General features: G+C 45.2%; 1 protein-coding gene across 1 annotated transcript in view; it reads left to right on the top strand.

Annotated features, from left to right (window-relative positions):
- uvrag (UV radiation resistance associated gene) overlaps nucleotides 1–27,752 on the top strand; it is a gene marked incomplete at its 3' end in the record, with an annotated part of 134,060 nt that overhangs the window by 89,397 nt on the left and 16,911 nt on the right. The window contains exon 14 of the mRNA XM_080550146.1: nucleotides 25,710–25,801. Within this exon, the coding sequence (XP_080406272.1) occupies nucleotides 25,710–25,801 (92 nt within the window). The remainder of the gene's footprint in view (nucleotides 1–25,709; nucleotides 25,802–27,752) is intronic.

Below are 27,752 nucleotides of genomic sequence, written 5' to 3'. Positions count from 1 at the left end.
TTTACGGATCATGGTACACATATGTGAGTATATATTTACAATAATATCTGCAGTAATCTACTCTGTCTGCATAGGAGGGACATCCTACATTTCTCTGGAACTGCCACAGAGAGTGTGTGTTTACAAAGTAAGAAATAAAGGGCTGCCATGTTATATACATCTTGTCCATTGAACCTCTCACTGTGAATTTCTAAAATGTATTTTAGAGTTTTAGGAAGAATACCATGTCCCTAAGCCGACCACCCACCCATCTCGGCACAAACGGGTCTTCCATACCAAGTATGGAAGTATTTTATTTAAAGGAATGAATAACTTTTCATCTCCTGGTGATTATGGTGTTCATGGGGATTAGGGAGAGAGGAGCAGCCAAGGGTTCTGTTCCCTGGCCAAGTCTGAGCTGGAGATGTGTGGACCGCTGCCCAGTACTACTGGACTAAACCCTGCTCTGTCTGGAGGTACTACTGGACTAAACCATGCTCTGTCTGGAGGTACTACTGGACTAAACCCTGCTCTGTCTGGAGGTACTACTGGACTAAACCCTGCTCTGTCTGGAGGTACTACTGGACTAAACCCTGCTCTGTCTGGAGGTACTACTGGACTAAACCATGCTCTGTCTGGAGGTACTACTGGACTAAACCCTGCTCTGTCTGGAGGTACTACTGGACTAAACCCTGCTCTGTCTGGAGGTACTACTGGACTAAACCATGCTCTGTCTGGAGGTACTACTGGACTAAACCATGCTCTGGAAGTACTGAGATTTAGGGCCAGTTTCACAGACAAGGCTTAAGCCTAATCCTGGACTAAAAAGCATCTTCAATGGAGATTTTACATTGAAAGTGTGATTTAGTCCAGGACTAGGCTTAAGCCTTGTCTGTGAAACCGGCCCATGAGGTATTACGAGGTACTGAGGTATGGAGGTAGTGAGCTATGGAGAAGCAGCAGCTAGCAGCTCTGGGCTGGCTCTCACTGATGGAGGCTCCCTGTCCTTCCCTGAGATTGTAGGAATAGAGCTAAACACACACAGATACATAAACACATTATTATTATTTTTTCCAAGATTATTTTTTTCCTGTTAAACAGACTAGATCTAGTTATTGGATATGTGGCCTAGTGTAGTAATGAAATGTGTGTAGGGTGGAAGAAACCCAGTGTTAAGCGTTAACTACCCTCCCTAATGCCTTCCCAGCTACACATACACTACATGGACCAGTGGTGCCACTGGATCCTGGAGCTAGGCCCAACAGCTGTACCTAGAGCTAACCTACTGCGCTGAAGAGATGCCTCTTTTTATTACTTCAGCTGTCCTGTGCAGACTGTCTGTCTGTCTGTCTGTCCATACAGCTGAGTTAAGAGTGCATACAGACAGTCCCCTCTGTTTGGTCTGTGACCAGCCCCATGATTTATAGAGGGATCTGGGCCTGCAGTTATAAGCGTATGTCACCATCCTGTGGTTTCCAATTTAGGGCCTGTGAGTGGAGAGGGCCCGTCAGCGCGCTGCGATTACGCCTTGGCTCTGAGCTTTTTACAGCATTCCTCTGGACAGCCACCTATGGCTTTACGAAACACTTAAATTCGTCTAATTGAATTTCCACGGTTTGAGGTCAGTAGCTCTGGGTTTGCCTATCACCACAAAGAGGTGCCAGAGGAGCCAGTTGCACAAAATATATGGGTGTAAGGAAGGGCTAATTCCTGCTTACTGTTCCCCGGTTTGTGTGTGAGTGTGAGTGTGAGTGTGCGTGCGTGCGTGCGTGTGTGCGTGGACGGGAGAAGTTTGAATGATCCAAGAGGTAGCTTCCATTCGAAAAGTGTTATTCATCTCTGTGTGTGTTGTGGAAAATCTGATTAAGCTTTCTCAGCCAGAGAAGCATACCTTGAAAAGAGATGTTTGTTTGTGAACTATACAGTGGGGGAAATAAGTATTGAACACATCAATGTTTTGTCCAGTAAATGTATTTCAATGCCTAAGTGAAATGTGCACCAGACTGTGGTATTAACTCAAACAATCCAGACCAAAAATCGAAAGATTAAAGTCCATATGTAAATAAAGTTATGTATAACAAAGTGGAATGAAACAGGAAAAAAGTATTGAACACACTAAGGTCATGTTCTCACATGAAAGTCTGAATCAAGCCCCGGAGCAAGTGGATGAGTTTGCAACATTGTTGCATAAATTATTTCTCTGATTTGCGTTCTCACAGCCCTTGATGTAAACGAAGTAACATACGCAATCGAAGCAACAGACGTGGTAGTTGATTGGTCAGAACAATAGAAAATTGCACGTTCGTCCCGCTCTTATCCAGATCAACACGCATGCGCTGTTGTTTTCCTATGGACTGCCTCGACCAGCTTTCTCACCAAAAGCGAAGCAAAGTGATGGATGCATCGTTTCTAACCGGAGCGAAACCACCCTGTTAAGCCTCATTATGTAATAACTGCACATTATGTAATAAAATTCCAAAATGTAATAAAAAGTAACTTTCAATATGTAATAACACTGCATTATGTAATAACCTGCACATTATGTAATAAATCGGCTGAACGCAAAATGTAATAACGTTTGCCTTTGTTAAGCCTCAATATGTAATAACTGCACATTATGTAATAATGGTTATTACAAAATGCGACGGTTGCAATTTTTTTGTAACACAATTGAAAAAATGGAAATGTAATAAATATATTTGACCATGAAAAGCATTTTAATTCTCCAACATAAAAAAAATCCAGAATTGCATGTTGTGTTGAAACTAAATAGTATTTCTATCGACCACTTATATGCTGATTTGGTTGCTTTCTTCTCAAGTTATGAAGCCCCCAATGGCAATTTGCTTGTTTAGGAGACATTCTGAAGACCTGATAAGTGATAACTCATTCCTTCAGGGGATCATATTATTGTTATAAAAAGCGCACACAACATGCAATTCTGGATTTTTTTATTAAAATGCTTTTCATGGTCAAATATATTTATTACATTTCAATTTTTTCAATTGTGTTACAAAAAAGTGCAACCGCCGCATTTTGTAATAACCTGCACAATATGTAATACATTTATTACATAATAAGGCAAATGTTATTACATTTTGCGTTCAGGCGATTTATTACATAATGTGCAGTTATTACATAATGAGGCTTAACAAAGGCAATTATTACATTTTGGGATTTTATTACATAATGTGTAGTTATTACATAATGAGGCTTAACACACCCTTTTCAAGCGGAGCATTCGTTGGTTCTTTGCTCCGGGAGCGACTTCGAATGTGCGTTCTCACAGCTCCAAACGACGCAGAGCAAAGCAAATTTTATCCTAAACTCCGTTTTAAGTGAAGCAAATGTTCTAGTGAGAACACACCCTAAGAAAAAGCAGTACACCACAGCAAGGAAAGGCAAGGAACCAGCTGAAAACCATAACTAATTAGGAGGCAACTCTACCTCTAATCTGTGCTAATTAATGTCAGCTGGGTTGGAATATATTGAATTATATTATGAATTATATTGTTTAAGGTTTGCCAAACAACATTTGGACAAGCCAGTGAACTGCTGGGAGCATGTACTCTGGTCAGATGAGACCAAAATGTTACTTCTTCTGCGTATGGGTAGTTGTTTTTCCTCTCCACTCCACCAGGCTCGGGGCCGAGGGGCTACCCTTTTACCACCCCGAGACCTGGTTGAGGGGCTCACCCAGGCTATATTTCTGGACACCCCTCCAGAAGCCACGTCATCGTCTCGTCATCTAATACCGACAGACCATGCATCCCGTTGGGTGGGTGGTACACCGGGCAATCCAGGACCTGGTCTGCGGTTTGGTCCTCTGCGCCACCCTCGCACGACACATTTGGGGCCAAGCCCCATCTGTGCATTGATGAGCGGAAACGCCCGACGCCGGTCCGGAGACGATTGAGCCTCACCCAGGATAGCCTTGGCAAGTCCATCCCGAGGGGCTCAGGGCCGGCGACTGGGATGTGGTCGCGGAGTTTGGAGGTGTTAGCCTCCCACTCCGCGCGCCACATATAATCCGCCCATCCTGCCGCACTGATGTTGAGATCTCTGCATTGCTGCCTGAGATCCTGTGCGGCAGGCACAAATGGGTGTCTCGACTTGAGACGCCGGGAGGGCTCCGCTGTTATAGTGAGCCTATCATGGAGCAGATGGTTATTAAGCTCCACGGCCCGGCAGGCGAGACGTGCTGTGGCTCCCATGCGGCGGAGGCCTGCGGGCTGGATGCCTGCTAGGATGGGAAGGTTGTCCACGGGGGTAGGACGCAGGCATCCTGTCACAATGCGCATGGCTTCGTTTATAGGCGAGTCGATGAGGCGGATGTGGGCACTGCGACACCATACTGGGGCACAGTATTCACAAGTTGAATAAACGAGGGCTAGGGCTGCCGTGTGCAAGGTCCTTGCGCCGGCGCCCCAGCCCGAGCCAACCAGTCGCCTCATCAACGCCACACGAGCTGTTAACTTCTTGCGCAGTGACTCGAGGTGTTGGCGAAACGTGAGCGTCCTGTCCAATGTCACGCCGAGATAGATTTGCTCAGTGGAACATGGCAGGGGAGTTCCATCTAGGTGTACTCTAAGCTCACGTTTAGCCTCCCTGTTGTTAAGGTGGAAGGGAGCCGACACCGTCTTTGCCTCGCTAAGCTTCAATCTCCATTTCCGGAAGTATGCCACTAGCGTCTGCATGTCCTGGCTCAGAATCCCCTCCACAGACTGCCAATTTCCAGCAGAGTACACCACTGCGAGGTCGTCTGCGTAGGCGTACTTCCGCGAGAGTGTGTTGGGCAGGTCTATAAAATTGTACTTTTTGGCTGTCACACAACACCATGTTTGGAGGAGAAATGGCTCTGCACATCACCCGAATAACACTATACCAACAGTGAAGTTTGGAGGTGGATGTATCATGGTGTGGGACTGTTTCTCCTCTCGTGGTACTGGCAGACTTCATATCATTGAAGGAACAATGAATGGAGCCATGTACAGAGAGATTCTTGAGATGAACCTGCTGCCATCCACCAGGATGCTGAGGATGAGACGTGGGTGGACCTTCCGATCCAACGATCCAAAGCATACAGCAAAGGAAACTCGCAATTGGTTTCAGAGAAAGAAAAAGAAAAAAATCAACTTGTTGGAATCGCCCAGTCAATCACTTGACTTAAACCCATTTGAACATTTGTGGAAGCATCTGAAGATCCAGTGCAAATTTCACTTGGATAGGCTCATTGGAGATACATTTACTGGACAAAATGTTGATGTGTTCAATACTTATTTCCCCCACTGTATATTCTATAATGGGGCAGAAGTCCCCCTTAGTGATGCATACCACTACTGAGAAATCCTCAGAGGACTTCTGAAGGTGACAATCCTAAGTTGTACTGGAAAACAGACAAACACTGTGGAGGGTGAACAAGAATGGAGACAGGACCCTGCCCTGGGGGGCTCCCGACTTGCACACCACTACCTCAAACATGCTTTTTTGGGAGTTTGACGTACTCTGGTCTTCTGGTGAGGTGATCCAGTATTCAGTTGATTGTGGGGGGTATTAACTCATTTAGTACCCAGGGTGAATAAAGTCACCCAAAGTGTCAACATTCTACAGTGCCACGGGTGGCTTTATTCACCAACAATTCAGATGCTTCATTGTGTAGCCAATCAAAGTATTGTTGCTAAGTAAATACCACATAAAACACTTTGCACTCTAGGTGGTGAGGGTTCCGGAATTTTTTGGCAGTTGTTGAGTTAAGCTGCATGGCCGCCAGCTTCTGCTGTTAAACAAGCCAGATTGTATTCGGTTGTTAAGTCGTGACGTGTTTCCGGGTCCAAAGTTGGCTGAGGCGCTGTCTTCGAAATGCCGAAATAATAATAATAATTAATTTTTTAATATAGCGCTTTTCCGAGGCTCAAATACCCTGACAATATGGAGAAAACGGGAAAGTGCTGTGTCCCTTGTTGTATGAATAGATCCGAGTCTAAAAAACGATTAAACTGTCATTCTACCGCTGTAGTTCACTGGTACTCTGGTGCGGGGAATTTCTGGTTTGGACCCGGAAATGGCTAAACGTCACTTTTGACGTCAGACTTAACAACCGGATAGGATTGAATGCACTGGAGAAGTAAAAAAACTTGACCCTCGCAGAACTGCCTGTCTTTTCTAGATGGGTATTAATCATGAATCGTGAGAGCATAAACATGATGGCATCCTCCCCAACAATGTGAGGCTTATATGCAAACCTGTAAGGGGCCTAAGTGCTTAAAAGCCTGTTTCAAGTGTGTTACAACAATTCTCTCAAAGGTTTTCATAAGAGGAGAGGTGAGGGCAATAGGTCTAAAATCATTTCCATAGGTATTTCTTCTTACTTTTATTCGATTTTTTTTCTCTTTCCTTTATAGCACTTCGTTATTGATCTCTTTATTTTGTTCTGTCATTTTAATATTTTTCTTTGATTTATTTTACATTAACTGTAATCACGTTCTGTGACCAAGGGAGACGCTCCATAAGCCCCACAGGGTTTCTTGTCTTCCTTGCACCTCCTCTCTATGATGTATTATGGTTATTGTGGGTATGATTCTTTTGAATGGTAGGGTGCCCTATTTTAGGAACAGGTACAGTACATGATGTTTTACACAGCTGTGATGTCATGTTCGCAAAACTGTTTTGAAATACCATCTTATTGTTATCTGACTTTTTAAGGCTGCTTTAGTTACTTTCTGGGTGGTGCTGACAAACAGTTTTGAGAGGAAGCAGCCCCAGCTCTCTGGGTGTTAGGAAATTGGCTGCTCTGCACCCTCATTTACTTAATAATGTGGCTGAAGTTTCCAGTTGGTTGAGATTTGTAGCCAGAGCTGTTTGTTAGGTGGAGTCTGCTCTCCTCTGTCCCACAACATGCTGAGCCTCTTTCCCTCTCTAAGCACACAGCCCTTTCAAACCTCCCTCTCACTTAGAGATAACCTTAAACCTCCCCTCTCCCAGTCACACTTCAAAAGACATCATTTTTCAGTGGAATGACAAAAGGGGGTTGTGGGGAGAAATAATAATATGACAGTATGATGAGTACAGGGAAAGATGAAAAGACCTCGCCAGTGGCAGGTTTATTATTATTAAGTTCCTTTTTTTCTGCATCGAGGATAAGATTGGTCATCTTATCAGAAATGTTCCATAATGTGTGAAACAGCCTGGAGCTTTCAGCTCAGCTCAATTTTTTCTCGCTGGAGAAAGAGGAAGAGGAAGCTGGACCTAGGCACCGAATTCTCTCCTTGTGGGTGTTGGGGCCAGCCAAGCACGGCTCTCGCATTTCTCCCCCTGGTCGTGTGAATCGGCAAGGGGCAGAGACCAAGTATATTTCATGTCAGCGAGTTTAGAAAAACTTGTTTTTGTAGTTAATTCATCAAAACCCTGTGCGCCTTCTCATGTGTGTTCTGGCTAAATGGCGTTCCGTCATCTGTGAGGCCTATTCCGCCCCAATGAAATTAAACAGCTTTTGGAATAAAACAATGCTGGCTCCATCTGGTTGATATTTGAAAAATTTCAACCTTCCTGGTTTCATGTCAGGCCTCTCCAGCGCTGCATGTGGATCTCATTACCGCTCCTTTACTCTCTCCTTTTCTTCTCCTCCCTGACTTAATACAGAGCGGATATGCTCCTCAACTGCACTCACAGTGAAGGAACAAAGTCATACAGAATCAGTCTTTATTGTGTTTCTCCCTCAGTCTCCCCCTCTTTCCCTCACACATATCCCAACACACACGTTCTCTCTGCATGTCAGGTGGTACCTCACTCCCCATCCCTCAAATAAAATCACACCCCATTAGGGAGGCTCCTTCCTTTCCCAGCACCCCTGATGTCAGCCTCCATTACTCTGGCAGGGGGAGTGAGGGTTACTCTGGCAGGGGGAGTGAGGGTTACTCTGGCAGGGGGAGTGAGGGTTACTCTGGCAGGGGGAGTGAGGGTTACTCTGGCAGGGGGAGTGAGGGTTCAGGGTTATGAATGGTGGAGGGGCTCACTGTCATGTCATCGTCCCCCCCTGAGCCTTTATTAATGAAGCGTTTGGGATGAGCCCTGGACCCCCTGTCCCAGGGCCCACATAATCGTTTCACAGTTGTTTGAGAAAGAGGAGTTAAGTGGCTAATGAAAGCGCCTGTTAAATAAACACGGACCCCGCTTTAAAGGGGTTGAGATTTTTAAGAGGAATTGCCCCACCACCCCTTACACTAATTGGAGTAAGCTGCCACTCTGGCATAGGTCTCCATGGCAACAGCCTCTCTTTAGGTTAAACATGTCTGAGCCGGGTCGTTGGCCTGTCTGGGTGGATAATAATTGTGCCCCTGTCCACAAGAGCTACGCGCTGCCCAAGGTGCCACCGGTGCTAACAGCAGACATGTGGCTAGGGCAGCGTTGGACGACACATATAAACATTTGTGCAAATGCATGTACTACACACATATTTTTGGGAACACATGTGTTATGTGTTATTTTTACTTTGTTTGCCTCACTAGCCACATGTCCAGCAGTAACCACAGTCACAGTCGAGTAGGTTTGAACGCACCCTTTCTTCCCTGGGGTAGAGAGTGGCAAGAGTAGCTCCACTCCAGGGCTGTGAGAGACTAGAGGTAGGAGGGTCCTGTCGTCAGCCCAATCGTGCCTCACCTCATTCATCCCTGTAGACAGGGGAGTGTGGCCTCCTCTCCCCACCTCTGGGCTGAGCAGGGACAGAACACTCCCTAGCAGACGAGCAGCCCTGCCTCTATCATATCTTGCCCATCTGCTGGCGTCCAAGGAGGTTCTGATGAGTGTTGTATGAACTGAGAGCTCATTTACACTTTGGTTATCTCTCTATCCATTTTGTTCTGTTGTTGACGTGTGTCCTCAGGAATGATAAGTTCTACTAACTGTATGTTTCTCCACTCTAATACTGAGTCCTTAATTCTGATTATAACACAAGTTATGTTTTTAGTGACATCTAGACATTTATATTGTTGCCGTTGCATCTTGCGGTAGTAATAATACTAAGTTGTACACTAACCTACTACTAGCTAACAGTACTCTATGTAGTATGCATATTCACTTACTTAACAGAACATGAAGTAGGACTGACTGAGTCTGAACTGCGCCACTCTGCCAACTCATTAGTGTGCTAGAAACCCTAACCCCGCTCTCAGAATTAATGGAACAAACCGAAGACTTTGGCCCCCTTTGGAAAAAAAGGTGTGAGGTTATTCTTTATGTTTTTGGACTGAACAATACCCATTAGTTTTTTCTCTATTTTTTCCTTTCTCTCCCTCTTGAAGTTGTGGCAGTAGCTCAGATAAGGGCTGACATTATATGAGAGGCATAGTTTCCATACATGGAAGGTTGAAGCTTTTAACATTTTGTCCTCCTTGTATTCCAAAAGAGGGAAGATGGGATTCTGTTGGGAAATCAAATGTTTTGCCTTTTTCTCATAAAACCTGCCCCCTGCCAGTTGGCGGGGAGTTGAGTGGCATACAGGGATGAAGTGGAGCTTCAGAAGCAGACCCACTCACACAGGGCAGCAGTGTTGGGAAAAGCAATATCAGGGATTTCTTTCATCTCCCTGTTCTGGGATTTGATACACTGGGATCAATGGTGTGATCTTGGGGGGCATTATATATACATCTCATATTAAAACTTTTTTGGCTGGTGCAAATCGGGTTTGGCAGGTTCTGGAGAGGAATTACAGACAATGAATGTAATCATTGTAGGATAGGCAAACAAGTTAGAGTTATGAGTTATTACAAGTGGAGTCCAAAAGTTCAGAACAAGGTGAACTCTTGGACAACTTTGATATGAAGACAAAATAAGCCTATTTGGATTTGCTCGTCTCGTCTGAGATTACACCTCCCCATCTAATTTAAAACCAATAAGGCACTGCACTATTTAGGTAAAATGCAATATTGTATACAGTACATTAGATTGCCACAGAACTAATCTGTAAGGGATTGTTAAATGGAATGTTATGTAGATTACTACTGATTCTTATCAACAATCCATTGTGAGACATTGTTTTGTTCACATATGCCAGGCTTTGATTCCCTCTCCCAGAGCTCACAGCCATGGCACTATTAAAGCTGCTATGTCCTGAAGACTACGCAGGTGCAGGGTCACGGACCAACACACCCAGGTGATCAGGGAATGTTCCAGACCCTCCAGTAAACTGGACACGGGCCATGCACTTTCCATAGGAGTAAACTGGACACGGGCCATGCACTTTCCATAGGAGTAAACTGGACACGGGCCATGCACTTTCCATAGGAGTAAACTGGACACAGGCCGTGCACTTTCCATAGGGCGGCAGATTTAATTTGATACAAATTAAAACCATGAAAGTATTTCTGGGGAAAAATAAATGAAACTGTTTCAATTGGAAGAGTTGAAATAAGCATAATGAACATACAGGAGGTTGATTCATATGTACAGTAATTACTGCACATATGAATCAACCTCCTGTATGTTCAACCTCCTGTATGATCAACCTGTATGATCACCCTCCTGTATGTTCAACCTCCTGTATGTTCAACCTCCTGTATGTTCAACCTCCTGTATGTTCAACCTCCTGTATGTTCAACCTCCTGTATGATCAACCTCCTGTATGATCAACCTCCTGTATGATCAACCTCCTGTATGTTCAACCTCCTGTATGTTCAACCTCCTCCTGTATGTTCAACTTCATCCTGTATCATCACTGATGCTCCCCCATTCTGTAGTTACTTCTCCACAGTCTACCACTGGGGACAGTGAGTTCTGTGGGAGTGTCTCACAGCATTGATTGAGGTTTTTGCATTGCAACAGGTCAGTTGAGCACCCTCTTCCCTGATTGTTCTCTATAGGGTACAATTGCCGAATTGTAATCCTTCCCGAAAACATAATGTAGACTTTCTCTGTGCCACTGGGCCTTGAAGCTGACCACAATCTCAGGGCTTTATGATACTCAAGCTCAGGTGTGGCTTATCTGACAGGCGGCTTATGGGTAGAAGGCCTGCTAATACTTAATATGTGCACAACTCTATCCTCTCTCTCTCTACACCCACCGACACCCACCGACACACACACACACACACACACACACACACACACACACTCCCTCTCTCTCTAGGACAGTGGTCTTCAACCGGGGGTCCGCGACCCCTAGGGGGTCCGCAGAGGTAAAATTATATTGAGTAAAGTACAAGCATTAATAGGCAATAATAAGCTACTTTTGACAAAAACTATTTACAAAATAAATGATGCCCATGATTCTAGAGTCTCACATAACGTCAGCTGAAAAAAAGAAAAACACACCTGTCTAGCAAGCTAGGTGTTGGCTAAAACGCTGCAGTTCGGTCTTCATTGCGAAATTAACGTTAATTAATAACTAGCATAACGTTACTAATTTAGTTAGTTTGATAATAACAAACCCGCCTCTTTGCTTCTCTATGCGCCGCTATAACGCGCTCCTTTACCATGCCGAGGTCAGATGGCTTTCCCGTGGATCAGTATTGGCGCGCGTCTTTGAATTACACACAGCTATCCACGAGATTCTGCTACCGCGCGGAGCTGGCTGCGCATTTCAATGCATTTCCGCGGTGCCCTCGCCTGACGTGAAATGCGCACTTGGAGGCACTCGAAAGTCAATTTGAGATGTACTTTTCTGAGACTGGGTCTTGGAGAAAGCACAAGACATGGATATGGTTTCCATGCAAAGACAATGCATCCGACGCCTAAACCTGACAGCCGCTGAGGAAGATCAGCTGATCGACCTAACCACAGACAGTACACACAAGAATGTGTACGAGTCACAGCCTCTCACCCAGTTCTCGATGAGCCTCTTGCCTTTTGCAACAACTTATCTTTGTGAAAGTGGATTCTCCTCCCTCACCTACCTGAAGAGCAAATACCGTTCCAGACAGCAGTCTGAGGATGACATGATGCTCTGCCTGACAACCTCCATCTCCCCCAGAATAGACAAGCTGTGTACCACCAACGAGGGCCAGTCATCTCACTGAGGTAGGCATACCTGGCTTCCTGAAGCTAAAAGTTTCATTGTTGAAAAATAATAATAATAGAAAATATAAGCCTCATCAACAACAACAACAATAATAATAACCAATCATAATTTTATTTACATAGCCTTTATTTATGTAAACCAGCTCCTTCCCTTCTTGTGTTTTTTTGTTTTTTGTTTAGTTTTTTTTTCTTTCCTAGCACCAGGGGAGCCACCCCTCCTAAATGTCGTTGTTTGGTACCTGTACTATAGCAATGACAATAAAGACCATTCATTCATTCATTCATTCATTCATTCATTCATAATTATGCATGAACGTTTTATCAATCATAAACACATATAGGCTAATAACCCAGTATATAAATAGGTTAATACGGTGAAAGAAAAGGTGAATGAAGTAAATATAAGTTATTATAGGCTTTAAAATGTGAGACATTTTAAAAGATATATTACATGTGGGGGTCCCTGTTCTGTTTGTCTCTCGTCCAAGGGGTCCTTGGGTTGAAAAAGGTTGAAGACCCCTGCTCTAGGAGACACACTCACACATATACACTTTTCACTCACTCATTCAGTTAATATACACACCCCTAATCCTATTCTGTGTCGACTTGAAGTCAGATATGTGAGAGAAAGACCTCTTGTTTCTCAACTGATTACTTTTTTCTTCATTGACCCAAATTCCTCCATGGAGCAGTTTGATACTGCATGTTTTACTGTATACTGATAGAGTTGGTAAGGGATTTGTAGGAAAATCTCTGAAGTATGTGGAATATTGGATGTAGAGATTTGATCACAGGCTTGGTTTACTGTTTTGATACATGCATTTGCACAGTCAGTTGCACATTTGAACAGTCAGTTGTAACAGTGGCTGTTATTCCAGTACAGAGTAATAGGTAGATGTTATCTTTAGAGTATGTTGTCGTGCCATGTGTTGTGTAGAGTTGAAAAGAACACTACAGTTCTGGACCGGTGTTTCTGGGAGGCAGCGCTGTAGCCTACTGTATCTATTACCTTTTATTTGGTGCTTTTTACTTTGGCTTACTGTATTAGACAGTAACATGATTAAACAAAGTAATTAAAGTAGTGCTGTCAATCGATTAACATTTTTAATCTAAGACTAGAAGTCTGACAAATGTCTTGCTTTCAGATTTTTTTTTAAATTCTCAAATTGCTATCACAGAATACAGTATACTTTCAGTGTTTCCCCTAGGTTTGCTGCCTTGGGGGGGTGGCATGGACTGTGGCATGGATGACGCTGGTATGTCGCAGGGTCTTACCCCCCATACCAGCGTCATGTCCAGGGCCCAGGGGGTGTACTAACTTGTACATTAAGCCGCCTCACGCTACGGAAACAGGAGATAGGCTCCTGCCCGCCCCCCCAAGGCAATGGTATGGGAAACACTGACTTTTATACTTTAGCTCCTACATAAACTAAGAAGGACACAGGTTAAAGTATACCATTCATTCTTGAGATCACTGAAGCCTTGTGAGAGGAAGGGGAATTAGCTCAAACAAAACGAGCGACTCTACAGATTTGCACGACCCAACACTTGTCGTTGGTCAGTGGTCCACTGAACGAATACTACTGTGTATCGTATTTCATATTTAGTAGCATGTAAACAGTGGGTCCACCATATTAAATATTTAGTAACATGTAGGCCTAAGCAGTGGGTTCACCATATTTTATATGGCTGAAAATAAAAAATTTAAAACGTTTGCCTGAAGAGGGATTAGAACTCAGACCTGCAGAGGTGACTGCATCCTGAACCCAGCACCTTAGACCACTCAGCCATGCTGATCTGTGTAAGTGCTAGTGGAGGTTCTGTAGTGGAATCGTAACCTGACTTCCGTCTAATGGCTGTAGTTCTAATATATATCTTGATAATATTTTATGATTAATTTGTCCTTTTTTTTTACCGCGTTAAGATTTACTAATTAACCGCGATCGTTAACGTGATAACATTGACTGCCCTGAATTAAAGCTGTTATTTGGCATTAGATTTTCCTAACTCTCTTGAAAACCTTACATTTTCTTTAACTTTCTCAGTGAAAATATTCTTTATTTTCACTCCAACTTGTTTGCGGCCATTCAAATGATCTTCTCGTTTTCTCATATTCTTTGTTTATTGTCTCAGACACATATGCTTTATGTTGACAGCTCCACAAAAGATGAATATAGCCATTTGGACCTAGCTCTCACCCTCCAACATTTTTTTGGGCAGGGTGCGCCAAAATGTAAGGTTCATCGTTACCATGGGAGACTCTGAGGAATGCTTGTGGTGTACAAACCCAGGCTTTCACTGTGACCTCTAGTAAGGACTAATACAAAAAGCCCTGTCGTAAAGCCCTCCATTAAAACAGAGAAAAGAAAACAATTGAAGCATTGAGAGGCAGTGGAGGAGTATTAGAGAGAAACTGACTGTGGCTGGCCAGAGCCAGGATGGGCACATGACCACAGACCATATATTCATCCAGCTGCATGGCCGTGGTGCTGTTTTTGTAGAGGCCTTGTGGAAACACGGTACAGGCAAAAAAAAGTTCTAGTAAAATACCGCAAGTCCGCAACCCTTTTACTCAAATAATAAAAATGAATGTGGCCAGACTTTGGCTAAAATTAAAATAATGTTTTAATGGTTATATTTGGCAGTGCCATATGAAAGGCACGCCACAACTGGAGCACAGTTTGTTTTGTTTCTTGAGGAACAGTTTCCTCCATTAATACATCTTTCCATGCTAAGCAAGAGACATTAGACTCGTGCCAGGCTCAAGCCATAACTACCCACCCTTACTCTCTATACACCAACACAAGTGAGTGAGTTTGAATCCATTTACCATTTAGCCCTATAAAGGCTTGTGGCTGCCCTAAAGTAAAGATTCAGTATCCTTTGACTTTGAAAGTACAAAGTACAATATTAACATAGCCTCCGAGGTCTGCCTCGTCCAACTGCATAAGCCGTTCCAGAGTTTCTATGACAACTGCCACAGACCCAACATGAAGGATAAATGATGATCCTGCTTGTTTCCATTGCTAACAGGAAGTTTTGACCCCTGTGTGTGTTCCCTAAAAGGGGCACTCTGGGTGTTGGGTTTCCCTACTGTAATCTGGGTTTAGTGTTACAGTGGAGAACTTCATTACCCTCAGGGGCACAAGGTAGACAGACCCCCACAGACAGTGGCTCTTCCAATAGGTGTCACTGTAGCACAGCGTGTCACTGTAGCACATTTGTTTCTCCAACTAGCCGACCCATAAGTCTAGTATGAAAGGCTCTCATGGCAGTATGGACGGAGGTCCCCTCCCACACAGTGATTGGGGTCAATGGGGAATAACATTGGCCTCTTGTCACCGGTGGGTTCCTAACTGAATTTCCAATTCGTCTCAGAGCCTTTCCCGTAATTATGTAAATCTGTTGACCGAATTTGGCGGCAATACGATACTCAATAAAGTGTAACAACAAGTAATGCGAGGGGAGAAGCTGGTTTGAATTAAAACTCCATCGGATCTGGCTGGGGTATGGTGGTGAACGCACCACACCTGTGTTGCATTACCGCAGGGGAGAGGAGGGAAGAGTGGAGGATAGGGAAAGCAGAAGAACAGATAGTGTAGGTTGCATTTCGGATGTGGGGGCTGTGTGTATGGAATATGAATACCCTGTTATGATGGAGTTGTTAACAAAGCTCCATAGGAACCGTAAATGCTAAAATATTGGCCTACTGTATCAGAATTGTCTTTATTTTCAGAGCTGTTGAAGAGGTTCATACAGGAGAGTAAAGATGGCCCCAATTTTCTTTGAGGTTTAGCTAGTTTTGCAAATGTCTTAATTTGATATGGTTACAGCCGATCTGTAACCTTGTAGAGGTGTACACAGACTCCTAGAGCTGATTGGAGTTAATGCCTGGGAAACATGAGATGATGGAGTCTGACTCATCCTGACCGCTACTATTGTTTAATCATGTGGCAAGATATCTCATAAACAAAAACACTTATGTTGTATTGTTGTAGTGTTCTGTAAACGTTGCTCCTGGTTTTGGTACAAGGACATAATGATAATGTTAGGGCCAGCGCCTGACTTCCCTATACTTGAATTGTGACTATAGTCTGAGCGAATGATGTATTGTCTAGTTTTTGTCATGCTCTGTATGTTGAAGCACATAAAGGAGGCTCCACTGATGAATCAAATTGGACTTCATTTCCCCTGGTGCTTCAGAGTGATTGATGAATAGCTGATGCTTGAATGCCCCATAAAAGTTTTTTAGGTTAAACCTGTCACTCCGCCTCGCTTCATACAGGTGTGTGGTTTACATAAAAAGCTATTTACGAGACCTCCATAAAATGGCTGAGATGTGGGGGAGAGCTGCCGCTCTATGAGTGGATTGTGTAAAAAAGCAAAAAGCAAAACACCAAACAATATAATGAGATGAGTATGCGTCCCCTGCTGCTCCCAATGTGGTGTGGGCTAGTCCAGGGGAAAGTTGGCACATGGCCTCTCCATGGAGAATGACTGTTGGGCACAGCTTTGGCTACAGCGCTTTGGCTACAGCTCCCATTGGCTTTTCATGCCTAATTAAGTTACCATCTCTGCCAGAGTGCTATTGACCAATGGCATGTGTTCACAAGAAGAGGCTGTGGTTTGCGTGAGCTGGCTGCCCAAGGAGACCTTGGCTGTCTGCACACTGCTCGCACAAGCTGAGAAATCTGTCCACAAACGTAAATATTTTGTAGTGGATTGGGCGCTTCATTGCATATTTTATGCTCAAAGTGGAATCTCGTGGCCTTTTGAGGAATGATGCTCAGAGCATGATGATGCTTGAAATGATCTCAAAAATAAAATCCACACCAAACAAGCATCCATTCACAGTATTATGTTTATAGGAACTTCAGCCTCAAGAGAACTGGCCTATTACACGGTTCCTAATGCATCGTAACCACTTGGCCTAGTATATGCTGGATGGCTTTATCTATGGGACCGATGCCTAATGCATGCATAGTTTCTTTTGTAATAACCTGTGGTTATATAGTGGTTATACAGTTTGACATTAGCAGGTCCTGGGCTCAGTGTGCCAAGCAGTCAGGCCCTCGGGTCATTGAGACGGGTTCTGGCACAGTCAGCAGGAATCTAGTTAATGATAGATCTGGACACAGGGCTGCTTGTCAATGCAACATGTGGACCTGTTTTCATAGTGTCGGAGAAATTATGAGTTCAAAAGAAAGAGCTAGGCAATCATACAGTATGATCAATTATTGCTTACTCATCCATGGCTCTGCCAGTTATTTCATGGTATAATTTGTTTTACAGATGATGACAGCTCTCTGTGGTCTGGCCCAGTCATTTTTACTTACTTTTACTTACTCTCTGCATTTTAATTTCTTTGGCTACTGTTATGTGATACAGATTTTCAATGGAGGGAGTCATCCAGCCCAACAAAGATAAAGCCTTCTTAGTGACAGCCGTCTCCCATAACCGTATTGCTCTTACCATAGAGACTAATCCAGACCACCACCACAGTGTGTGCTGAGCTCGGCTGGAGCCTATGTGAGGGACCCAGGAACTGACCCAGGAACTGGTCCACCAGGCCACACCTGTGTAGGCCCCTCTTAAGTGGGCTGACGTAGAGCCAAAGGAAGCCTTCTGATTACCCTCCTCAGGGAGATGGAAAAAACGCCTCTCCCTTAAGTATGGAGAGAAACACTTGGCCACGTCTATGTTGACCCTAGTGGACAAAACATCAGCATTTACCATCAGGATTAGTATTCTGATTGTAAATTAGGATACTTGTAATTGTCCATGGTGCAGCTCTGACATCCAGAGGGTTTGGATCGAGAGTTTTGACCCCTTGACATGTGAACTAACCCTCCTGATGAAAAACCACAGCATTCCAGATCTCCTCCTCTCCCCATCCCTGGTGGATGTGTGAGCACACTGCTTGTCGAGTGATGCTAATAACCTCCATCACTTGAACTGTTGTGACTTCTGTGCTGACAAACGGCTCGTCAAATGGTCTCGTAGTGAATACGGGCCGCTTCATTAGGGAGGCGACGCTCATACAGAATGTCGCCAGCAATCAGCATCAAAATGTGAGAGGCCCCCATCTCTGTCGTCAGCTCTGAGGCAGATTGGTTGTGACAAAGGGAAGGAAACAAGAATACATCCCATAAGTCGAGATGTGTTTATCTAGCTGTGCGGCAGTGCCCAGGCAAAAACAAACAACCTCTCACAAGTGATGGGTGGCATGTAAACTGTAGAGCCCTGCTTGCTGTTGTCAGCTGAAGTGTGTTTACGTGTTGCTGGGCCTCAGTCAGAATGAAAGGGCAGAGCTGTACACAATGCTGCTTTCCTCTGGCTCTCTGAGCCTCCTGTGGTGGTTGAGGAGAGGAGTCTCTGACTTAACCACACACACACACACACAGTCCCATCCCCCAGGCAGGATCACAGCAGCACTAACATCACCACTGTTCTACAAGTGCGTTGTACAGGTCTGTGAAGTACCTGTGTGCAGGCTACTGAATAGGCAGACACGGCACGGAGAGGAGGGTACAAACACAAAGGTGTGGGCCATGCTGAGGAGGAGCCCTGCTGCTGGATCTCTTTCAGGCCTCAGCATCACGTCATGTGAAAGAGCCCCCATGGGCGCGGCCTCATCCAAGGCCTCTCGCCTTACAGCTGGTCTCAATGGGCCCCGGGAATTTCTCACCCCGATCTGGTTAGCCTGATCACAAAGAGCCCGGTGGCCAGGTGAATAGGGGGGGACTTCCAGTCCCTACCTGAATTCAACCTGGTCTGGGCCTTGTTAAAACGTAGAAACGTCTCAATTTGTCAAAATGTTGTTGACCTGGAAATAGTTTTTTTGCTTTTGTTGCGTTCAGCCAGATACTTCAAATTAAATTCAAATATTTTTTTAGATGACTGGATCCAACTTGTATACAACAAACTAAAACAATCTGAGTGCTCTGTAGTTCTTGCCATGTCAGTTGTGACACATTGCTAAACAGCTCCTCTGTTTGAGGGGGCTGAGCCTCCTGCTGAGCTGTTTGTTTTCTCCCATGTTCAAGGCTATGTTGTTGGCTCTAATTGGAAGTGACGTCCAGCTTCATGTCAGGCAAAGCTGCCTCACACATTTCAGTCTTTCACGGTTTTCTTGTTATGCTTTCTTAACGCTTTTTATGTGGCTGGCACATTTATGTTTTTCTATTTGTACCTCACAGGAGGGTAAGGAGGGAAAAGGGCAGTGTTTGCTTACACAACAACGAAGGGCCAAGATATAATCCTTCCCAGGGCCAGGCCAGGAGCAGTTCATACACAGACACACACACACACACACGCACAGAGTGAGAGAGAGAGAGAGAGAGAGTGAGAATGAGTCTGAGGAACAGCTTAATACAGATCACAGCAGGGAGGCCAGGACATGAATATTGATGGAGCATGGCTAGCCAATTGTTCTCTTAGCGGAGAGCCTGGTTTCTCCCTAATGAATCCTACAGCTGGCCTGCTTGTGTTTAACACACCTCAGTACAAAGACAAGTACACAACAGTGCAGACCCTCTCCTAGAGATGATGATGACACACTGCTGCCAAGCAGACACTTAGCTCAAGCGTTGTTGGTGCCCACTGGCAGAGAGTTGGTACAGGGCTGAGTGAGCAGACATGGAACTCTAGTCAGGGCTTACAGAAAGTGCTGCTGGAATGGCCTGGTGCTTGTAGCTGCCTTGGAGGCACACATACTATACTGTACAGCATATACACATATACCGTGGCCCAGTGAGTGAATGGTGAGTGGTCTCAAAATTCACATGTGTGCCTCTCAGTAACATCCTCTTCTCTTTATCCCCCACAATCAATCCCTCCAATAAAACAATGAACAATCCACTTGCCCCTCTTATGAACAAGCTGGTCCACTCGGATTAGATGGGTTTAATCCGAAATAGAAACAAAATGTTCAACCTCAGACGCCTATTTAATATTATGTATTCAACCAATGGGCCATAGGCAGATCTAGTGCTTTCACTGGACACAGAGAAAGCAGTGGATCAAATTGAATGGCCATACCTATTCGAGATTATCAAAAGATTACATTTTCGGTGACAATTTCATATGATGGATTAAACTTCTTATAAAAGAGCCTGTGCAAAAATTCTCACTAACCAAACACTATCCTCTCACTTCAACCTATTCGGAGGAACAAGAAGAGGGTGCCCTCTATCCCCGCTAATATTTGCGCCAGCCATTGAGCCTCTAGCTGAGAGTATCAGTTTGGATCCCCTAATTCATGGATATAACATATAAAGGACAACAAACAATATATGCCTGTATGCAGATGACATTCTCCTGTCTATAAAACAACCCCAGACTACAATACTAGAAAATGGCCTTACTTACCAGGGGATTGAGGTGACAAAGTGCTCTTCCTTCTTATTGAACCAACTTTCCAACCTTGGTAGCTAGATTGTAATCAAACATCCAATTCTCGAGAACCATTCCTTTAGGTAGGATAAATGCCATTAAGATGGTCTTCCTACAACAACTGCTGTATCTATTCCAGAACATCCCTATTTTCCTTATCAAGTCCTGTCATCTCTCAGAACCTCTCACCTCGTCATTCTGTAAGACAAATTTCAGGTCAGAGATGTGGACACTTCTATAGTGTAGGCTTGCATGCTTTCCATAGACTCATGGACATAGTGTACTGTACTTGTTGAAATCATCCTACATACTGCACAGAAAGAAATAGGATAGTGAAATAATTTCAATCCACTGTATTATTCTACAGCAAATCTACAAATCAGCAACATTCTCCAGCATCAAGCTGATATATATGAGTGCAGTTCATGAATGAATCATTATTTTTGATTCCACACAACATTACCATTCATTACAAAAGCATTTACCTTTTCTATAATATCTCTAACAAAGCTAGCTAGCTAACAAGGTAACATATGTGTGGCTAGCCTAGTAAACACTGACACAGCTTAGCATGTAACTCAGTACACTAGTTAACAAACTAACATGTTTGGCTATGGAATGTAACTCACTACATAGTTAACAAATTAACACATTTGGCTATGCCATGTAACTCACTGTAAACAACAGAACATGGCGCGTTCTGGCCTGCAGGTGGAGCCAGACTGGTGGAGTGGGGATGGTGGAACTGATTGACGCAGGTGTCCTCAATCAGACTCATCCCAAATGGTATTTTTAACCTGTGTGTGTTTGTTCCCCGAGACGGTGAACAAGGCAGAGAAAGCCTGCCGAGAGACAGAGAGAAAGCGACGTACCGACGGCCGAGCGGGTCCCGAAAGCGAGAGAGTGAGAGAGCCGAGGCACAGCCTCTGTCGGACGGCACTGTCATTATTATTATTATTCTTTGAAAGACTTTTGATTAACTCAGAATCTGACAGCACACCCGCGTAGGGGTGCTGAGCTATCTTGTAACGCAATAAACGGGCAACGCCCAGTCTGTTTCTCTTTTGCCGGTGCCGACTCTCCACTACTGTGCCCCACGTTGGGCGCCAGATGTAAAGGATTCGAGGCACAGAGGGAGGTCGACACAGAGAAACAGACTGGGCGTTGCCCGTTTATTGCGTTACAAGATAGCTCAGCAGCGCTACGCGGGTGTGCTGGCGGATTCTGAGTTAATCAAAAGTCTTCAAAGAATAATAATAATAATGACAGCGTCGTCCGACAGAGGCACTGCCTCGACGCTCTCGCTCCATTTCGGAACCCACGTGGGTGTGCTGGCAGATTCTGAGTTAATCAAAAGGCCGTCGGTACGTCCCGTATTCTCTGTCTCTCGGCAGGCTTTCTCCGCCTCGTTCACCGTCTCGAGGAACAAACACACACTGGTTAAAAAGACCATATTCCCGTGAATAGTATGTTGATCAACGAAACTTTCTCTGTGGATAGTCCTTGATGGCAGCAGTCTTGTCAACAAACACACGCGCACATGGCTATTTATGAGGATGTGAGTCGGGAGTACCGAAAGGGACACGCCCACAAAAAATAAAATAATAATAATAATAATAATACTACCACCACCCAAGTTTGCTAACAAACTGTAGGTATTTGGTGAATGTAAAACTGTTGGTTATGATATCGAGTGGGTTCTTCATCGTTTCAATATTTGTCCTATGCCAAAAAACAAAAACAAAAAAAATTCGCAGCAAGACTTTGGCTCGATTGCAAGGTTTCAAAATTCCCGACATGTAGACCTTTTCACCAAGCTATGACACATATCTGTAAATCAAGGCTTGTAGGAGGATTGGCACTTCCAAACTCTGATTTCAACTGATTTCAAATTCTCAATCTACTTTTCCGAATAGTAAGGGAAATGGGGGAGTTGTGTTGGCGGGGGGGGGGGGGTATTCTGGGTTTACTGTATGTCGTCCACGTTATTTGCACTTTATTTATTTTATTTCTGTTGTTACTGTCTGTCTATCTTCTGGTATTATTATTTTTTTATACTGTCATGTTGTGGTCATTCTATTTTGTATACATTTGTTCTCAAGAAAAATTACATATAGCCTAACCTGTACTGTAACCACATGACCTAACTGCTGTAATAAAACCCATTTGAAACACAGAACAACCCAGTGATGTCATCCCCTGCTCTGTCTGGTCTTTGCCCTTATCCGGTTTCTTTCTATATTCATTCACGCTTGGCAGGGTTTCAACACATGGCTATGGGTAAAAGATTGCAGCCATACACACACACACACACTTGTATGTCATAGGGCTCCCATCACGTAAAGGACGTGGTCATCACACACACTCAACTCTATTCACTAACAGCGATAGAGGTTTAGAAGAATGTTTTGTTAAGCCGTGCAACGTGGCATGATTTTTGATCACATATAAAATGACTGATGAATAAAGTTTACCTTTGCTGAAAGCATAATATTTACTTTGTGCTTGTATTGGATTGTTATCTACAATGTGACCTGTTAAGAGGTTTTAATTCATCTTTCATAGGTAGAAAATATTTTACTTAAAAATGTAGGAATATTTTACTTAAAAATGTAGGAATATTGTACTTGTACCATTTCAAAACATCCTTTTGGTCTGCTTCGTGGGCACTGCTATGTGGTCATTTGGTCAAGTGGTTGCATTTCATCACCAATAGGTGTTTGAAGCAAGTCGAGCTTTGCCCCTCTGACCCTCTTCCTCCACCTGAGATGCTTTCGATAAAATAAAACATAGAACCCACCTCAGAGGCCTGCAGAGATGCAGGAGAGTCCTCTGGTTCCATGGGTCCCCCAGAGAGAAACACATGGACCTTGGGACCAAATACACACACACACACACACACACACTGTAGTCTCTGTGTGCTCTGGCAGTGGCAGCAGATACACACACACACACACACACACTGTAGTCTCTGTGTGCTCTGGCAGTGGCAGCAGATACACACACACACACACTGTAGTCTCTGTGTGCTCTGGCAGTGGCAGCAGATACACACACACACACACACACACTGTAGTCTCTGTGTGCTCTGGCAGTGGCAGATACACACACACACACACACTGTAGTCTCTGTGTGCTCTGGCAGTGGCAGATACACACACACACACACACTGTAGTCTCTGTGTGCTCTGGCAGTGGCAGATACACACACACACACACACTGTAGTCTCTGTGTGCTCTGGCAGTGGCAGATACACACACACACACACACTGTAGTCTCTGTGTGCTCTGGCAGTGGCAGATACACACACACACACACACTGTAGTCTCTGTGTGCTCTGGCAGTGGCAGATACACACACACACACACACTGTAGTCTCTGTGTGCTCTGGCAGTGGCAGATACACACACACACACACACTGTAGTCTCTGTGTGCTCTGGCAGTGGCAGCAGGGAGCCATGTGTTAATGCTTATGCCACTCCGCATGCCATTAGTCAAGCTTTAGAGAACCACTGCACACTGCATTACAGCCCTGACAGAACCACTGCACACTGCATTACAGCCCTGACAGAACCACTGCACACTGCATTACAGCCCTGACAGAACCACTGCACACTGCATTACAGCCCTGACAGAACCACTGCACACTGCATTACAGCCCTGACAGAACCACTGCACACTGCATTACAGCCCTGACACTGCACACTGCATTACAGCCCTGACACTGCACACTGCATTACAGCCCTGACACTGCACACTGCATTACAGCCCTGACACTGCACACTGCATTACAGCCCTGACACTGCACACTGCATTACAGCCCTGACACTGCACACTGCATTACAGCCCTGACACTGCACACTGCATTACAGCCCTGACACTGCACACTGCATTACAGCCCTGACACTGCACACTGCATTACAGCCCTGACACTGCACACTGCATTACAGCCCTGACACTGCACACTGCATTACAGCCCTGACACTGCACACTGCATTACAGCCCTGACACTGCACACTGCATTACAGCCCTGACACTGCACACTGCATTACAGCCCTGACAGAACACTGCACACTGCATTACAGCCCTGACAGAACACTGCATTACAGCCCTGACAGAACACTGCATTACAGCCCTGAACCACTGCACACTGCATTACAGCCCTGACACACTGCATTACAGCCCTGACAGAACACTGCATTACAGCCCTGAACCACTGCACACTGCATTACAGCCCTGACACACTGCATTACAGCCCTGACAGAATATTACAACCCAGGCCACAAACAAGACGGGGATGGATGTGTTGAGATGACTGCTGATCCCAGCAAAACCATTCTTTTCCTATTAACTGTAAACACAAACTCGGAAATGTACCCTTTGCCCTAAGGCTCCAACATGTCATTTCTCTGTAATTCCTCTGTTATCGTGGTACTTCTCCTATGTCTTCATCTCCATATGAGAGGCGAGGTATGCTGTCATGGGTGCGAGTAGGACTTGGGGCTTGTGGGAGTACCACACTGGTACTGTGTCCAGCCTAATTACAATCACATGCGCCTCATCCGTCACTGTTCAGTGCGGAGGGCGGGATGGCAATGTGTAAAGAAGAATTGGTGTCGTGGCGCACAGGGAGAGGAGAACCAGATGTGAGCCGGTGCTGTGAGTGTCAGTGACCCAGGGGCCTGTGAGATAGAAGGTGGACGTGCTGCGTGATTCTCCTCTGCTGTTGGCGAGATAGAAGTCAAATAAGCTCAAGACAAGGGGAGCCTGTAATTCCCCTCCTAAGATGCAGAGGGAGATGAATTGTGTCAAACAGTGATGTCATTGGGGGCTGGGATACATCCTGTCTATTATTTGGTTTTTGTTCACTTAGATTTTATGGTGAATGGTAAGAGAACTGGAGAGAGGGAGAGGGGAGCATTAGTGGGCAAGTGGGGTTGATACAGGGTTACTTGGAGAGGGAAAGAGAGAGAGGGGTTTCTCTGAGGCTTTCCCATCTCTTCCAGATGTTCAGTGTGAGCTATTTCTTCTCGACACCCCCGTCTCATCTCCCTCCCCACACACCTTTCCATATTAGCCCAGCCACCTGTAAGCCTGTCATGAGGGAGAGATGCCCCTTGTGTGTGTCAGGGTGAATGATAGTCCGAATGGGGGAAGTAAAAATACTTCACATACTTTACAAGAATTTCCTGATTCAATCCCCCTGTAGGTAATATGTTTCTCTTGGTGGATCAGCGTACAATGTGTATAGAGTTGAAATGGCATGGTGGTGTGCTGTGTGGTTGGCTATGGGAGCTAATGTCTTCTGTGCTTTTCCCATTGCAGCTGCGATACCAACATGGCCTGTCCACCCCAGATCTCCGACAGACACTTCCCAACCTGAAGAACTTTCTGGAACATGGCCTTTTAGTCAGATGGTAAGTACAGCTCTCTGTCCACACAAATGAAGGTAAACACCAAATGTCTGTCCAGTGCATCTCTGAACTTTCTGTGTCTGTTTACTCATTGGCAAATTGATTTGATAGACAGCAGACATTGATTTTGTCTTTGTCCCTGTTAAGAGCGACGTGTATACAGTAGATCTCTCCCTCTCAGCCTGTAAGTAGCTCTTGAATTGAATTGAAGAATCACCCTGAATAAGAGAGCTGATGGTACTACATCCACACTGCCCCATAAAGGAGGAACCCTCTTTGACCTCCCCTACTCTTCTGGGATCAGCGAAGGGGAAAATGTGTATTACACCGTTAATTGAATAATCTGTTTTGAAAGGAAAGAGGCCTTGTCGCCAATCGAATCTTGAGCCTGAGCGTATATCCTCCTAATAGGAAGTGGAAGGCACCGCTGACCTCGGGGCAGTTTGTATAGTTAGGGAAGCTCAGGAGTGGAGGTGGGAGTGCAGCGATTCCACGGGTGCTCTCCTCAGCCCCGCTCCGCTCCGCTGGTAGACAACGAGCCCGCAGGGGATGGAACAAGGGCCGCTCTGTGTTGACTCACAGTCACTGGCTAAGAACCGTGAAAGTTTCTGTTTCCGTCTCCGGAGTTGCCACAGACATACGCGCACCCACACACACACACACACACACACACACACACACACACACACCCACACACACACACACACACACACACACACACACACACACACACACACACACACACAGCGCTGAAATGCTTTGAAGGCAACGGCGGCTGGCTGCTCACATGCAGACTCACACGCTCATGAGCACACAAACACACAGCTGTGTTTCTGTCTCTGGAGCTTGGCTACATACATACACACACACACACACACACACACACACACACACACACATAGGACTGAGATGCTCTGGGGGGCCATGGCGGCTGGCTGCTCACACGGCCGGCTTACTACACTCCCAGTCTGTGCATGAACGTCATTCTGAGCAGTGCATAACATCGGCCCTCGTCAGCGGACCTACATAGAGCCCCCCCCCTCCCCCCCCTCTAACCAAGTCAGACAGCCAGCACTGAGGGACAGGAACCTAGCCTGACCCAGAGCCTCCACAGAGCAGCAGAATAGGGAGGGATGCACATTCATTTCACTCTCCCTTTCTACGCCACTTCTTTTATTGTCCTCCCCCCGCCATATCACTTCCCAGTTCCCCCTCCTGCCTGAAAAAGCCTAAATTCAGATACTATTTCCAGTAGAGGGGCCAAGTATATGAAATATGGATGCATAAAAATGCTATGTGGCAGCTGTGGGGAGTTAACCGGTAGATTGTGTGAGAGAGGGGTTCGATATCCGCTCCCCCTCCTCTCCCCTCCCCACTATAGGGGGGGTGGCGGGGGCGAGGGCATGTCCAAGGGAACCACTGAAGGGCTGGATGATTGGACACAGCCCTGTTCCCTCTGGTTGGTCATGCTGGGCTCGGAGTTTCTGAAGATTCCCCCACCGAAACCCACTGGTGAGAGAACAGTGAGAGAACAGTGAGAGAACAGTGAGAGAACAGTGAGAGAACAGTGAGAGAGCAGTGAGAGAACAGTGAGAGAACAGTGAGAGAGCAGAGAGAGAACAGTGAGAGAACAGTGAGAGAACAGTGAGAACAGTGAGAGAACAGTGAGAGAACAGTGAGAGAACAGTGAGAGAACAGTGAGAGAACAGTGAGAGAGCAGAGAGAGAACAGTGAGAGAACAGTGAGAGAACAGTGAGAGAACAGTGAGAGAGCAGTGAGAGAACAGTGAGAGAACAGTGAGAGAACAGTGAGAGAACAGTGAGAGAGCAGTGAGAGAACAGTGAGAGAACAGTGAGAGAACAGTGAGAACAGAGAGAGAACAGTGAGAGAACAGTGAGAACAGAGAGAGAACAGTGAGAGAACAGTGAGAGAACAGTGAGAGAGCAGTGAGAAC

The sequence above is a fragment of the Nansenia antarctica genome (genome assembly GCF_963989245.1).
Source record: "Nansenia antarctica genome assembly, chromosome: 20".
NCBI lineage: Eukaryota > Metazoa > Chordata > Actinopteri > Argentiniformes > Microstomatidae > Nansenia > Nansenia antarctica.
The sequence above is the reverse complement of the archived record's forward strand: the minus strand, read 5'-3'. Positions and strand labels throughout refer to the sequence as shown.